General features: G+C 32.8%; 1 protein-coding gene across 1 annotated transcript in view; it reads left to right on the forward strand.

The window, feature by feature from the left end:
- Positions 1–12,433, forward strand: part of LOC118187356 (uncharacterized) — a 103,804-nt gene that overhangs the window by 20,410 nt on the left and 70,961 nt on the right. The window contains 1 exon segment of the mRNA XM_035357559.2: positions 7,410–7,481. Coding sequence (XP_035213450.2) covers positions 7,410–7,481 — 72 coding nt within the window.

Consider the following 12,433-nt stretch of genomic DNA (forward strand, 5'->3'; position numbering starts at 1 on the left):
TGTGTATTTACTTCTGAAAATCCGTCCCTTTTAGTTTGAGTGTACCAAATATGTAAGTATAGTGAATTTACTTTTATAATTGTATTTAGGAAAGAAAAAAGAGTAGAGAACTTGCATAATACTAGACTGAAAAGTCACCAGAAATTACCGTGGTTGATTGCCGTTTCCTTATAAATTATGTATTTATTAGACAGTATTTCCCATTGCTTTCTATCCTTGGGTGAGAATTTTTTTCCAACAGAAAATAAAATCTTTTGTAAATACCTGCTACTACTTGTATGTAGCTTTTCAAAGAAAAAAAAGGGAGAAAAGCCTCCTCTCCTTCGTGCTTTTGAAGTTCGCCCGCCACCAGCTAAGCAAATATTCCTCTTTCTTGCACAAGAAGGCTTGCGTCCCCACAGGCAGTGAGAGTTCCATTTCCTCTGGAAGTTATCCATTATCACCAGCTGCATTCTGCATCAACCAGCCGAAATGCGCTGGTGAAAAAATCAATCCCAGTCCCCCCCCCCTCCCGTTCAGTGGTGTCCTTGTTCCAATAGTTGCGTAGAGAGAGGTCGGGGAGTTTCATCCGATCAATAATTTTGCTCTAAATTGGAGAGAGAGGAAACTAAATTTGTGGACTGCTTTTGAGAGAGAGACTCATGCTCCTTCCCTCCCAAAAAAATGTTGATTTCCAGTCATCTCCTGTGAGCTTAAGCTTACCCGTACCAGCTTGTATTCCGCAAAAAGTATCAGGATTACTGCCGATTTAACGGCTTCTTTATGTATATAGAGTTCTGAGGGTTCCCTCCATAAGATTAGTTTAAAATGAAAAATTAATGATATGAGATCTGTTTTCCGCTATGCAACGCTCCCAAATGGCAGTTCATTAAAACAGCATCTTTCACTGTGTCAGATTTCGTTACTTATTAATACATTGAGCATTATTTTGGTCTCCACAGTTTTGTTTTATACTACTTCCGAGTCTGTGATGCAACCTGTTTGTGATCGTGTGTTTGGAGTGAATTCTGAATCCGTTATTGTTAAATTCTGAGTCTGTTAACATCTGCTTCAAGATAGCTATCAACTCTGCCGGTTTTAATGGATGACTTCCGGTTTTTCATCACATTTATTGAATTAATTAAAGCTTAAATTCCACAAATCCATTTTCCTTAGTAATTTTAAGCTTAATTCCTATTTATTATATTTGATTTATTCTGACTTGTCTTAATCTACTGTAGATATTTGTAGAACATTTTATGAAGATTCAACCGATGTTTAATCGGTAATATCCGCATAATAATATGTACATTAATTACTAATTTTATTTTCATCTTATTTAAAAGTACTTTGAGAAATTTAAAAGTACTTTTGACTTTGAAGCTTTTCTTTCCTACGAAGAATTTTCTCAGTATAAAAAGTGTTAAGAAAATAATGAAACTAGCCAAAGAATATAAAATTTAGAATATCGAATTAATTTTTGATATATTTTGTATAAAAATCGCATTATAAATAGTCCACCAATCTGAATCATGCATTATTAAGTCAATTTGAAATTCTCTTGAATTGAACTTAATTTTCCTGGAAACTCCTAGTTTTCGCGCTGGAATTAAACAGCTTTTTACCTCTCCAATGCCCTGTCTTTTAGCTCCAGAAACGATATTTCTGTTACGTAAGATCTGACAACATTAGGTGAAAAACTTTTTCAAAAGTAATTTTTCCTATATACCATCTAATTTTTTAAAAAATTTGGTTTATTAAATTAAAAAAAAAGTGTGTACTAACTAATTAAATATATTTTTTAGTTAATAACACTAGTCAACTAGTGCCAGTGCTTAATAATTTTCTTTTCGAATTTGTATTTTGACTTACGGAACAGTAAGAATGACTCACGGAATAAAGTTTAAAGACCACTGATGGTTTTATCCCTGTAATCAGGTTTATTCCCCCTCCCCCTGCACATGCGCATAGCTAAATCAGGAACGTTTATCACAAAACGAGGCCATTTAGAAACGAAATAAAGAATAATTTCTTTTTTCGGCATTTTTTACACCATCCCTTTGGTGTAAAGATTTTATAACATCTTCAATGGTGCCAACGATCCACATTGGCTGTTTAGGGGTTTCCAGTTATTGAAATTCCTTTTCAGGGTCCTTTTTTTTTTTTCCCCCTTTCGAGATTCTTGTTTCCCTTACTGCACTTCCTCGACCTTCTATGAACTTCGATGCTTTGAATTGAGCCCGTCTGTGGTTGAGCTTGAATGCGATCATGACCTCGTTTTCGCATGTGCCTCCACCTTTCTCATTTGTCGTTAATGACGGTAAATGATCGCATCGTAAGAATTCCGAGCTTTCTTACATAAGATCATCTTGTAAACAAGTTCGAGAGTTGAGATGGTATAGTTTTTCCCCTCCCCCACTGTAGGCAACGGCTAGTAGGTGGAATTAATGATGGGAATAAAACCGTGTATAAGAAAATTTAATCAACGTACAAACAGAATTCTCGTACTTCTCGTACTGCCCATTTATTCTAATTGATAAGAATTAGGATTCAATTTTGCATAACTCAGTTTATCTTATAGGAATACTGCCGCACACGACATTTCTGTACTAATCGAATTCAGGAACATTTTCCTCCAAAATGTATTGATTGATTTGTTAATGGGTGGGTAATGTAGTTTGTGTAATCTGGTGGCTGTTCCTGCAAAACCACCTTCCTAGGCCATCTTCTAATTTACTTAGGGTGTTGAGATTATTTACATAGGGTGTTGAGATTATTACCGTAAATTTATCATAAAAATTTTAAGCTAACTGGAATGCATAAATAGAGATTTTTATAATATTTATATTATGCATTGATAATATGTATTTATGTAAAGAATGGTAAGTATTTTAAATCTGTACTACAAGCATTTGTAATTTCTGTTCAGTGTTTATTCAGGTTTTGGACTGGTAACAAGATGTTAGTTTAAAAATTTTCAGTTGATTTTGTTCTTATCATTGAAACAAAAGTTTCAAACTTTTTTTTTGGTCGGGTTATGAAGCTATTTGTCTTATGGTCAGAGCATAGACTATTGTATTGGTCAGAGCATAGACTATCTGCAATTTGGGATTGTATTTTCATAGCTGTATTCAATTTCTGATACAAATTCTAGAGTATTTAAACTGTTTTTTCTTTGCTGCCTGTAAGTTATTATTGACGTACTTTTGATCTTCTTTTCCACCTTTTATTTTTTGCCTGCTGCTTTTCAGAAAAATTCAAATTTATATTACCGATTTAGTAGTAGCTGTGTTTTTAAGCCTCCTTTTTGAGTGTTTTAATGAGCTATGATGTCTTTGTGTAAGCTTTTTAAGTTTGTGATTCAGTGATTTCTACAATACTATTTGTTCTGCACTTCTGTTGTTACAGTTTCTCATTTCCACAGGAACTTTTTTGTCATTCACCCAAATGACTGAAAAAAATTTAGACACTAGGGTTGTTTGCGAATGTAAACAACCTGGATGTTTGAAAACATTTAAAATTTTATTGTTTATCGTTAACAAGAATTAATCAATGGGAAAATCTTTGTAAGAATTTTCTTTTAAAATGGGATAACAAAATGAAAAAGTAACTTTATTAATTGGGTAAATGGGCTCTTAATTTCTTTCTGATGTTGATCTGAAACACTAAAATTGCATTTATGATTTCATTAACATCTTCTGTCATAAATCATGGTATTACAAAAATTATGTTAATTCAGAAGTCAAACAACAAAAATCAGCGTTAATTTGCAAAATTTTCACAGGACTAGTTTCGATGGTTTTACCGAACCATCATCTTCAGCTGCAAAACCGCAAATGAACAAGATAGGAAATAATGCTTAGATAAGATAAGAAAGCCTGGACAAGAATAAGCAAGTGGCGCCATCTGTTGGCGAAACCAGAACTAAAACATAATTTCTCTAAAAGCCGAAGGCAAATTTGGATTGGAATTAGGATCGTTAACTAGAACAGAAAGATTTTTATGAATGTGAAATGCCTCTAGAAAATCCAGTTCTCCAATGGAAGATGTTTTTTGAATAATTTTGGCAGCAGAAAAATTGAAAGTGTGATTTTCGGACCAACAATGTTGAGCAACAGAAGACTTCTGTGTTTCCTTTTTTCTAACATATGCTTCATGTTCTTTGACACGAAATTTTAAGGCTCTCTTAGTTTGGCCAATGTAAATTAAACCGCACTGGCAAGGAATCCTATAAATACCCCAGGAATTCATATCCGGAATGGGGTCCTTGAGTATAGAAGTTGGAATTTTATTGATGGGAGAGTAAACAACCCGAAAGTTAAATTTCTGCAAAATATGTGCAACTTTATATCTAATTGATGGAAAGAAGGGAATGACAACAGAATTTTTATAATCTCCTAAAATAAGAGTGTGGCTTTTGGTGTGTTGATGAGAATTTTTTAACTGCTTGATTAATAATGTTCGGTGAAAAGCCCCTGTCAATAGCTATTGCTTTTAAATAATTTAGTTCTTCATCAAGGGCCAGTTTGGAGGAGCAAACTTGAAGAGCACGGAAAACATAGGAATAAAATGAAGCTAACTTTTGTTTAGTCGGATGACATGATTTAAAGTGTGGAAGGCAAACCGATGAAGGTTTACGGTAAACTGTAGTACTGAAGTTGGATGTGTTACGTGTGACCAGAATGTCGAGAAACGGAAGAGAATTGCAAGTCTCAAGTTCAAAAGTGAACTGAATAGCAGGATCAATAGAATTCATTGTTGAAAGAACTCTATTTAAATCATCTTTATTACCTTCAAACAGGGTAAAAGTATCGTCTACGTAGCGGAACCATGCCGGGAAGTTTAAAGTTTCAAACAATTTTGATTCATAATAATGCATGTAGATATCAGCCAGGATGGGACTGAGGGGGCTTCCCATGGCTAATCCCTCAGTTTGCTTGTAATATTTATTTTGGAAAACAAAATGTGTTTGTTTCAAACAGAAACTCTCACTCAACTCTGTTTGAAACAAACACATTTTGTTTTCCAAAATAAATATTACAAGCAAACTGAGGGATTAGCCATGGGAAGCCCCCTCAGTCCCATCCTGGCTGATATCTACATGCATTATTATGAATCAAAATTGTTTGAAACTTTAAACTTCCCGGCATGGTTCCGCTACGTAGACGATACTTTTACCCTGTTTGAAGGTAATAAAGATGATTTAAATAGAGTTCTTTCAACAATGAATTCTATTGATCCTGCTATTCAGTTCACTTTTGAACTTGAGACTTGCAATTCTCTTCCGTTTCTCGACATTCTGGTCACACGTAACACATCCAACTTCAGTACTACAGTTTACCGTAAACCTTCATCGGTTTGCCTTCCACACTTTAAATCATGTCATCCGACTAAACAAAAGTTAGCTTCATTTTATTCCTATGTTTTCCGTGCTCTTCAAGTTTGCTCCTCCAAACTGGCCCTTGATGAAGAACTAAATTATTTAAAAGCAATAGCTATTGACAGGGGCTTTTCACCGAACATTATTAATCAAGCAGTTAAAAAATTCTCATCTCAACACACCAAAAGCCACACTCTTATTTTAGGAGATTATAAAAATTCTGTTGTCATTCCCTTCTTTCCATCAATTAGATATAAAGTTGCACATATTTTGCAGAAATTTAACTTTCGGGTTGTTTACTCTCCCATCAATAAAATTCCAACTTCTATACTCAAGGACCCCATTCCGGATATGAATTCCTGGGGTATTTATAGGATTCCTTGCCAGTGCGGTTTAATTTACATTGGCCAAACTAAGAGAGCCTTAAAATTTCGTGTCAAAGAACATGAAGCATATGTTAGAAAAAAGGAAACACAGAAGTCTTCTGTTGCTCAACATTGTTGGTCCGAAAATCACACTTTCAATTTTTCTGCTGCCAAAATTATTCAAAAAACATCTTCCATTGGAGAACTGGATTTTCTAGAGGCATTTCACATTCATAAAAATCTTTCTGTTCTAGTTAACGATCCTAATTCCAATCCAAATTTGCCTTCGGCTTTTAGAGAAATTATGTTTTAGTTTTGGTTTCGCCAACAGATGGCGCCACTTGCTTATTCTTGTCCAGGCTTTCTTATCTTATCTAAGCATTATTTCCTATCTTGTTCATTTGCAGTTTTGCAGCTGAAGATGATGGTTCGGTAAAACCATCGAAACTAGTCCTGTGAAAATTTTGCAAATTAACGCTGATTTTTGTTGTTTGACTTCTGAATTAGTATTTATTCGGCGTGTTATTGTGTCTTAAAAATTATGTTATTCAGACTATGTTAAGGAAAACTAAATCTGAAGATACAAGCATTTCAGTGGATTTAACTAAATCAAAATCTTTCCTAAATGCTGGGAGATGGGGATTTCAAAACAGTTAATACATGCTTTAGGAAATATGTTTTTTATTATTTTTGAAGAATTTTCAAAGGAAATTGAAAAATATGGTCAAGTTCCATCAGTGAAAAAAGATACGAATTCATAGTTGTAATACATTGTAGTTAACAATGGTGTTGAGGCTGAGTACCGTATGGAAAACAAAGAAGTTATACGAATTGAAATTGACAGTGAGAATGATGTAGAAGAAATTACTAATATGACCAAATTTAGAAAAGCACATATTTTAAGGAAAATCTCGAATTAAAATATGGTTCTCAGAAAACTTGTAGGTGTTATAAACTTAAATTCTTAATGAACAATCTGATGAAAACTTAAGTTTGTCAATCCTTTGTAAAGGTTTTAAATGTATAAGGTATGTGAGTATATGAACATTGTTCTAAAAAGCATTATAAATAATTTACAAAAATTGCATGCCTAGTTTAATTTTATTATGTTTTTTTTGGGTGTTATTAATTGTTATTATACTAGGCACATTTAATGCTGATATCTTAATATGCAAATCACAGCTATTAAACCGAAATCACTTAAAATATGTTTGGAAAGGATACAATTTTAATAAACACCAGGTACTGTGTATTTCTATAAGGAATTCTGGGGGGGGGAAGTCTAGAGCATGTTTTAACTTTTTCTCCCTTAGATATTGAAATCTCTAACTTTTCCTTAAACTCCGTTGATTTTACTGATCATTGGAAGACCATATGCAGTCATCTATTGAATTTTTCACTATTGATAACTGGCTTTGAATGGAATAATGGAAACATTATTTTCAAGGTCAAACTTAATGTCTTGTCCAGGACATTGATTGATTCAATTTTTTAACCTGTCATATCCATGATGCTATTGCATTTTAATTCAAAGAAAGACACACCTTTAGAATGTAATTGTTGTATTCAGTGTCTAATGGTCAAATTTGCATAATTTATGTATTATATTTCGTAAAGCCTAGTAATTTTCATTTAGCATTAAGTGGAAATAAGAATTCTTATTTTATTTATTTATTTTTTTCCAGGGATCTTCAGAATAATAACATTGGCTACATTGATGAGTCATCATTCAGTGGGCTGCTTAACTTGACAGAAATGTAAGCAAATTTTTATATATTTATGTTTTTTTTTGGGGGGATAAAATCATTCTCTTTCTTTTCTTGAGGGGGGGGAGTATACTTTTTGTATTCTGTCATGCAAATATATTCATCAAAACTAATAATTGTGCCAGAAAATGCTTCTGAATTTCATTAAAAAGCTGTTTTTTTTTGCAAAAAATATGGTCAAAATAAATATTGTTTTATAGAGATGTTTGGAATTAATGCTTCAGTTTTATATGTAATAAATATATTATATATAATATTTATGTTTACATGGGTAAAATGATGGAGAAAACTGCAATGGTTCTGTGTATTGTAACTGATGTATGGCGCTTGAAGGAAAGACTTGCAGAGAGACGGGGCTGAATCAAGTATAATTTTTATTGCTGAAAACGAACTAATTATCTAAAACACATTTTTTTCATCACACATGAGCATGGGTGCAATATAGAATATTACATTTTAAATAACTGTGTAGTTAGCAGCACAACAAAGCAAAGGAAGCAAAATAGTGCCTAGCTGAAGGGAAAGTACGCAGTTATCCAATATGGAAGGAAGCTCACCAAGAGAAGGTTTTGATTTAGGTGAGAAAGGTTTTAATTCTCAGAATTTTGAGTTTAAGTTCTAAATTAGCTATGTTATCAGTGTTACCCAAGCCATGTAACATAGATTGATCTAGAAATGGCACAGTCCCAGAAAGTTATTATTACTTTTAGAATACTAAGAGGAAATAACTCAAAATAAAAATGAGGAATTAAGAGGCTAAATTAAATTATGAAGCCGATTTTCATGATTTTCTTATCTTATATATACATGTATGTGTGTCACTACATTCATTTTCACAATTGCAGAAAGAATTAGATAAATGTACATTTATATCCATATACTACTTCCAACCACAAAGATTTAAAATTATTTCCCACAATTGTTAGACTTTTTGATCCAGAAACAGGAATTAGAATATTAGATTTTGCTTCATTGCCGGTGAACTTTTTTTTTTTCCAATGGCAGATTGTGAATAGTTACAGTTTCGTAACAGAGTCCATTTATCTATACAGTACAAAGTCCATAATCCGGACATCCATTATCCGAAATGATTTATAATCCGGACCTCAAAGCCACAAACTTAAGCATGTGCAAAATGTGTTTACACATACGCGTTTGATGCGCGCATCAACTGTGCATGCGTGTAAAGCTAGTAAAGCATTTACACATGCACTCTTCCGATAGTGAAGAAAGTGACAGAGAGGTTATTTAAAATGAAAAAATTTCGATTGACAAGTTAGTTGGTATTCTCGACACAGCAATTACAGTATTTGAACAGTGGAACTTTGTACCTGAACAAGAAATTATGTCTGTTTATAGAAGAGAGAATTAAAGAGAAAGTATTAGCACAAAAAAGAAGCAACTTAAACAACTTACATTGAAAGGAATGTTTAATAAAGTAAACAAATAAATATGAAGCTTTTTTTTTCTTCTAAATTTCGATAGATCATAATTGCTCTTTATTTCATAAATTACGGTTTCATATTTTTAATTGTATAATTTCTGCATGCCATCTTACCAGATTTAAATTGATGATCTATAATCCGGAAAAAACCCTAATCCAGAATCGCCAAAGTCCCGACGAGTCCGGATTACGGACTTTGTACTTTACTAAGGCCAGATGTGGTGGTCTCTTTATTATGGAGACACCTAATGGGTGGGCCACCATTGCCTCCTATGAAGAGATGGACAGTTACAACCATGCTTTCTCCGGGATTTGAACCCAGGCCCTTTGGTATCGCAGTAAGGCTTTCCTAACCACTATACCATCTGGGCGGCTGCCGGGTGAAACTTCATAAATAATTTTTGATTCACTAAGTACTATTTTAAAAAAGAATAATTTGAATAATAATATTATTGCATATTGTGATGATAACATGAACACAAATTTTGATAGAAGAGGCATCAATAACATTTTAACAAACATTTGTACCAAAAAATTATTGGAGTAGATTGTGCAGCGCACATTCTACACAGTACTATTCAAACAGCATCTGATTTACTTCCATTGGATCCTGAAAATATTATTGCAAAAATTTATTCGTATTTTTATATATATACTGTGCATGTGGAAAGTTTTTTTCACATGCACAATTTTTGTGAAAGAGCAGAAATCGAATATTAAAAAAGGAGATTTTATGGGAATATGTGAAAAAACTTTTTACTATATTAGTAACAATTTTCCAAAAAATAATATTTGCAAAAATGATCTTTTTGATGAGATGTCATTGGTAGAAAAATATATCACTGAAGAAAAAATTAAATGTTGGTTGTCGGCAAATATGGAGACAGACAAAAGATGGATGGAGTTGTTCCTTCATTTTAAACAGAATAATATTCCTTATTAAAATATTTTGAAAATTGTAGAACACACGCTCTTCCTTCCAGAAACAAATGCAGCAATAGAACGTGTTTTTTTGGTATCAATAAAATATGGACAATCGGAAAAATGCAGTTGAACATTAAAATTTTAAAATCTGTATTAAGGGTAAAATATAATTTGACCAATTCATGTGAGAAATTTCACGACATTTTAATAAATGATCTGAACCTATTGCAAAGTATTCACTTGGATGAAAAATATTACCGTGAAAGAAAATCATCATTTTTTAAGTAAAATTTTAAATTAATTAAAAAACATAATATTCAAATTATAGTTTTTTACAAATATTTTTATAGTCCCAATAGTTAATAATAAATATATTTTTGTACAGACAAGTATATGAATGTATACAATAAAATATATTTTTTTGAATTATTGGTCTGCTTTCATAACTAAATTGCAATTCTCATTTCATTCCATTTGTCCCGCTTTGTCACAATGAAAATGTGGTCACTTTATGTTGGGGGCACTCACTAATTTGCTGCATGGCAGAAAAGAATCCATAATGTAAACGGAACTAAAACTCAAACAGCCAATAATAATTTTACGGAAGTATTAATTATCCATTCAAATGCATTGAGAACGGAAACTAACTCATTCTGAATTAAGATTTCATCCAGAACAGAGTTTACACTTCATTTATACACTTCGGCCTAGTTGGATAGTTGCTTGTTGCTCTCTTCGTACCCGAAATCTAAATAAGACTAATATATTACAAAGCGAGAGATCCAGACGTCCAGCATAGTGAATGGTCTAAAATCCGAACTTAAAAGCCACCAACAGCTTTTTTTTTGGGGGGGGGGTATGCTTTACGCATGCGTATTTGATTCCCCCCTCCTATAATAAAACATGCGGAGAGTTCCGATTCTTAATTTCACTTCAGCACAAAATAAAATACCTCTTTATATTGAAGAAACAATCATTTTAGCATAAATTTGTGTGATCAGTAATTTGACTCCGTAGTTGCGTATCTGCTAGGCATACGTCCCAAACGGAAACATTCTACATAGAGACATCGTTGATAGAAACATATTGATTTTACACCAACAAATATTTTATGTCTATGACGCCAACCTGTCGAATCATTATTTATTATAGTATTTGGCTTTCATCGCCACATGTTTATAAGCACATGACAACGTGGGTGTAATGACTCATTCAGCAATGCCTAAACTATTTTTTTTAGTAATTGAGTAATAAAGAGTATAGTAAACTTTTATGTTGATACTACGATTTGCGGTGATTACAGATTTAAGTTAAATGCGCTGAGAAATGTTTACGAGGAAAAATTTAACAATTTCTTTCGATAAGCTAAAGGCAAAAAGATTACATTTCGTGCTATTTGCTTTAAGAATAACTGATTTGTTAAAATATAAACCCAGAATCCCAGAATAACTATAAACCCGGAATCGGCGCCAGAGACTTTATGGCCACACCTTGCGACGGAATTTAAGGAAGACAAAATTTTTAGAATTTAGGAGAAGCACTGGAACTCAAAATTTAGAGCTTAGGCAGGCGTTTAGTAGCAGAATTTAGGACCCGCAAAGACTGCATCGTAAGATTTGCAAAATTCTGCGCGGAATCTAACAAAAATTGGTAATATAAGTAATTTCTGCTTTTGTGTTAGTGGCTTGATAATAGTCAAAAATATTTTGGTCGTAAATAGGGAAAAAACTGTTCATATTTAGCATGTGAAGAGCGGTGGAGTTGGCTACAGGTATATCGTGTTTACTCGTGTAATAGTCTCTCTTTGTTGTGCCAGTTTTTATCATCGTGAAAGCCTAGGTGCGACTATTATACGGGGAAAACTACTACGCAATATTGAACACTTTTGAAGGTTTTTTTTTTTCCCTGCCTCATCTCCGTTTTGACGCGAGTGAGTACGGTGTTTCATAGGCGAGTAAACACGGTATTAGTTAAAGTATCGATAATTTAGTCATGAGTAAAAAAATTATAACTGCTGTTTTGGTAATTGCAATTGATTGGTTTTATAACCTCTCCATGTTTTTTTATAATTTTTCAAAAATTAAAAGCATCACTGTTAGGTGATACTAAAAAATTATATATCTGCTTTTCTCAGCTAAAACAGTTTCACCATCTGAAGTAGGAGCTGTTATTTGAGAACTTAAAGTAATTGATAGAAAAGCATGCAGAGGGATGTGTTTTATTTGAAATCTTTCTTTTGGTGTTTTGACTGGTTATTTGTTGGGTATAAGGCAGTCGCCTGGCGTTAAACTGAGATGAAATTAAAAGCATAGAGTTTGTGGTAATGGATAGTTGTAGGAAGTCTAAATGAAATAGTTTTTAGGCTGGTTTTTTATTTTTATATTGGTTAACCTTTCGAATAATACGAGCAAAAACATAATTTTACGGATTGAAATAAAGCAGAAAGTAACTCCCATGATCTCATAAATTGCCGGTGTTTCGGAACTAGATTTTCCAAATATTGTTTCCACTACTAAAGGAGAGGAATAGAAATTAACATGTCTTTGTAAATTACAATTAATCAAAGTACTGTAAA

The sequence above is a fragment of the Stegodyphus dumicola genome, chromosome 8 (genome assembly GCF_044657685.1).
Source record: "Stegodyphus dumicola isolate Sdum_Otavi_A_Nest chromosome 8, ASM4465768v1".
Lineage (NCBI taxonomy): Eukaryota > Metazoa > Arthropoda > Arachnida > Araneae > Eresidae > Stegodyphus > Stegodyphus dumicola.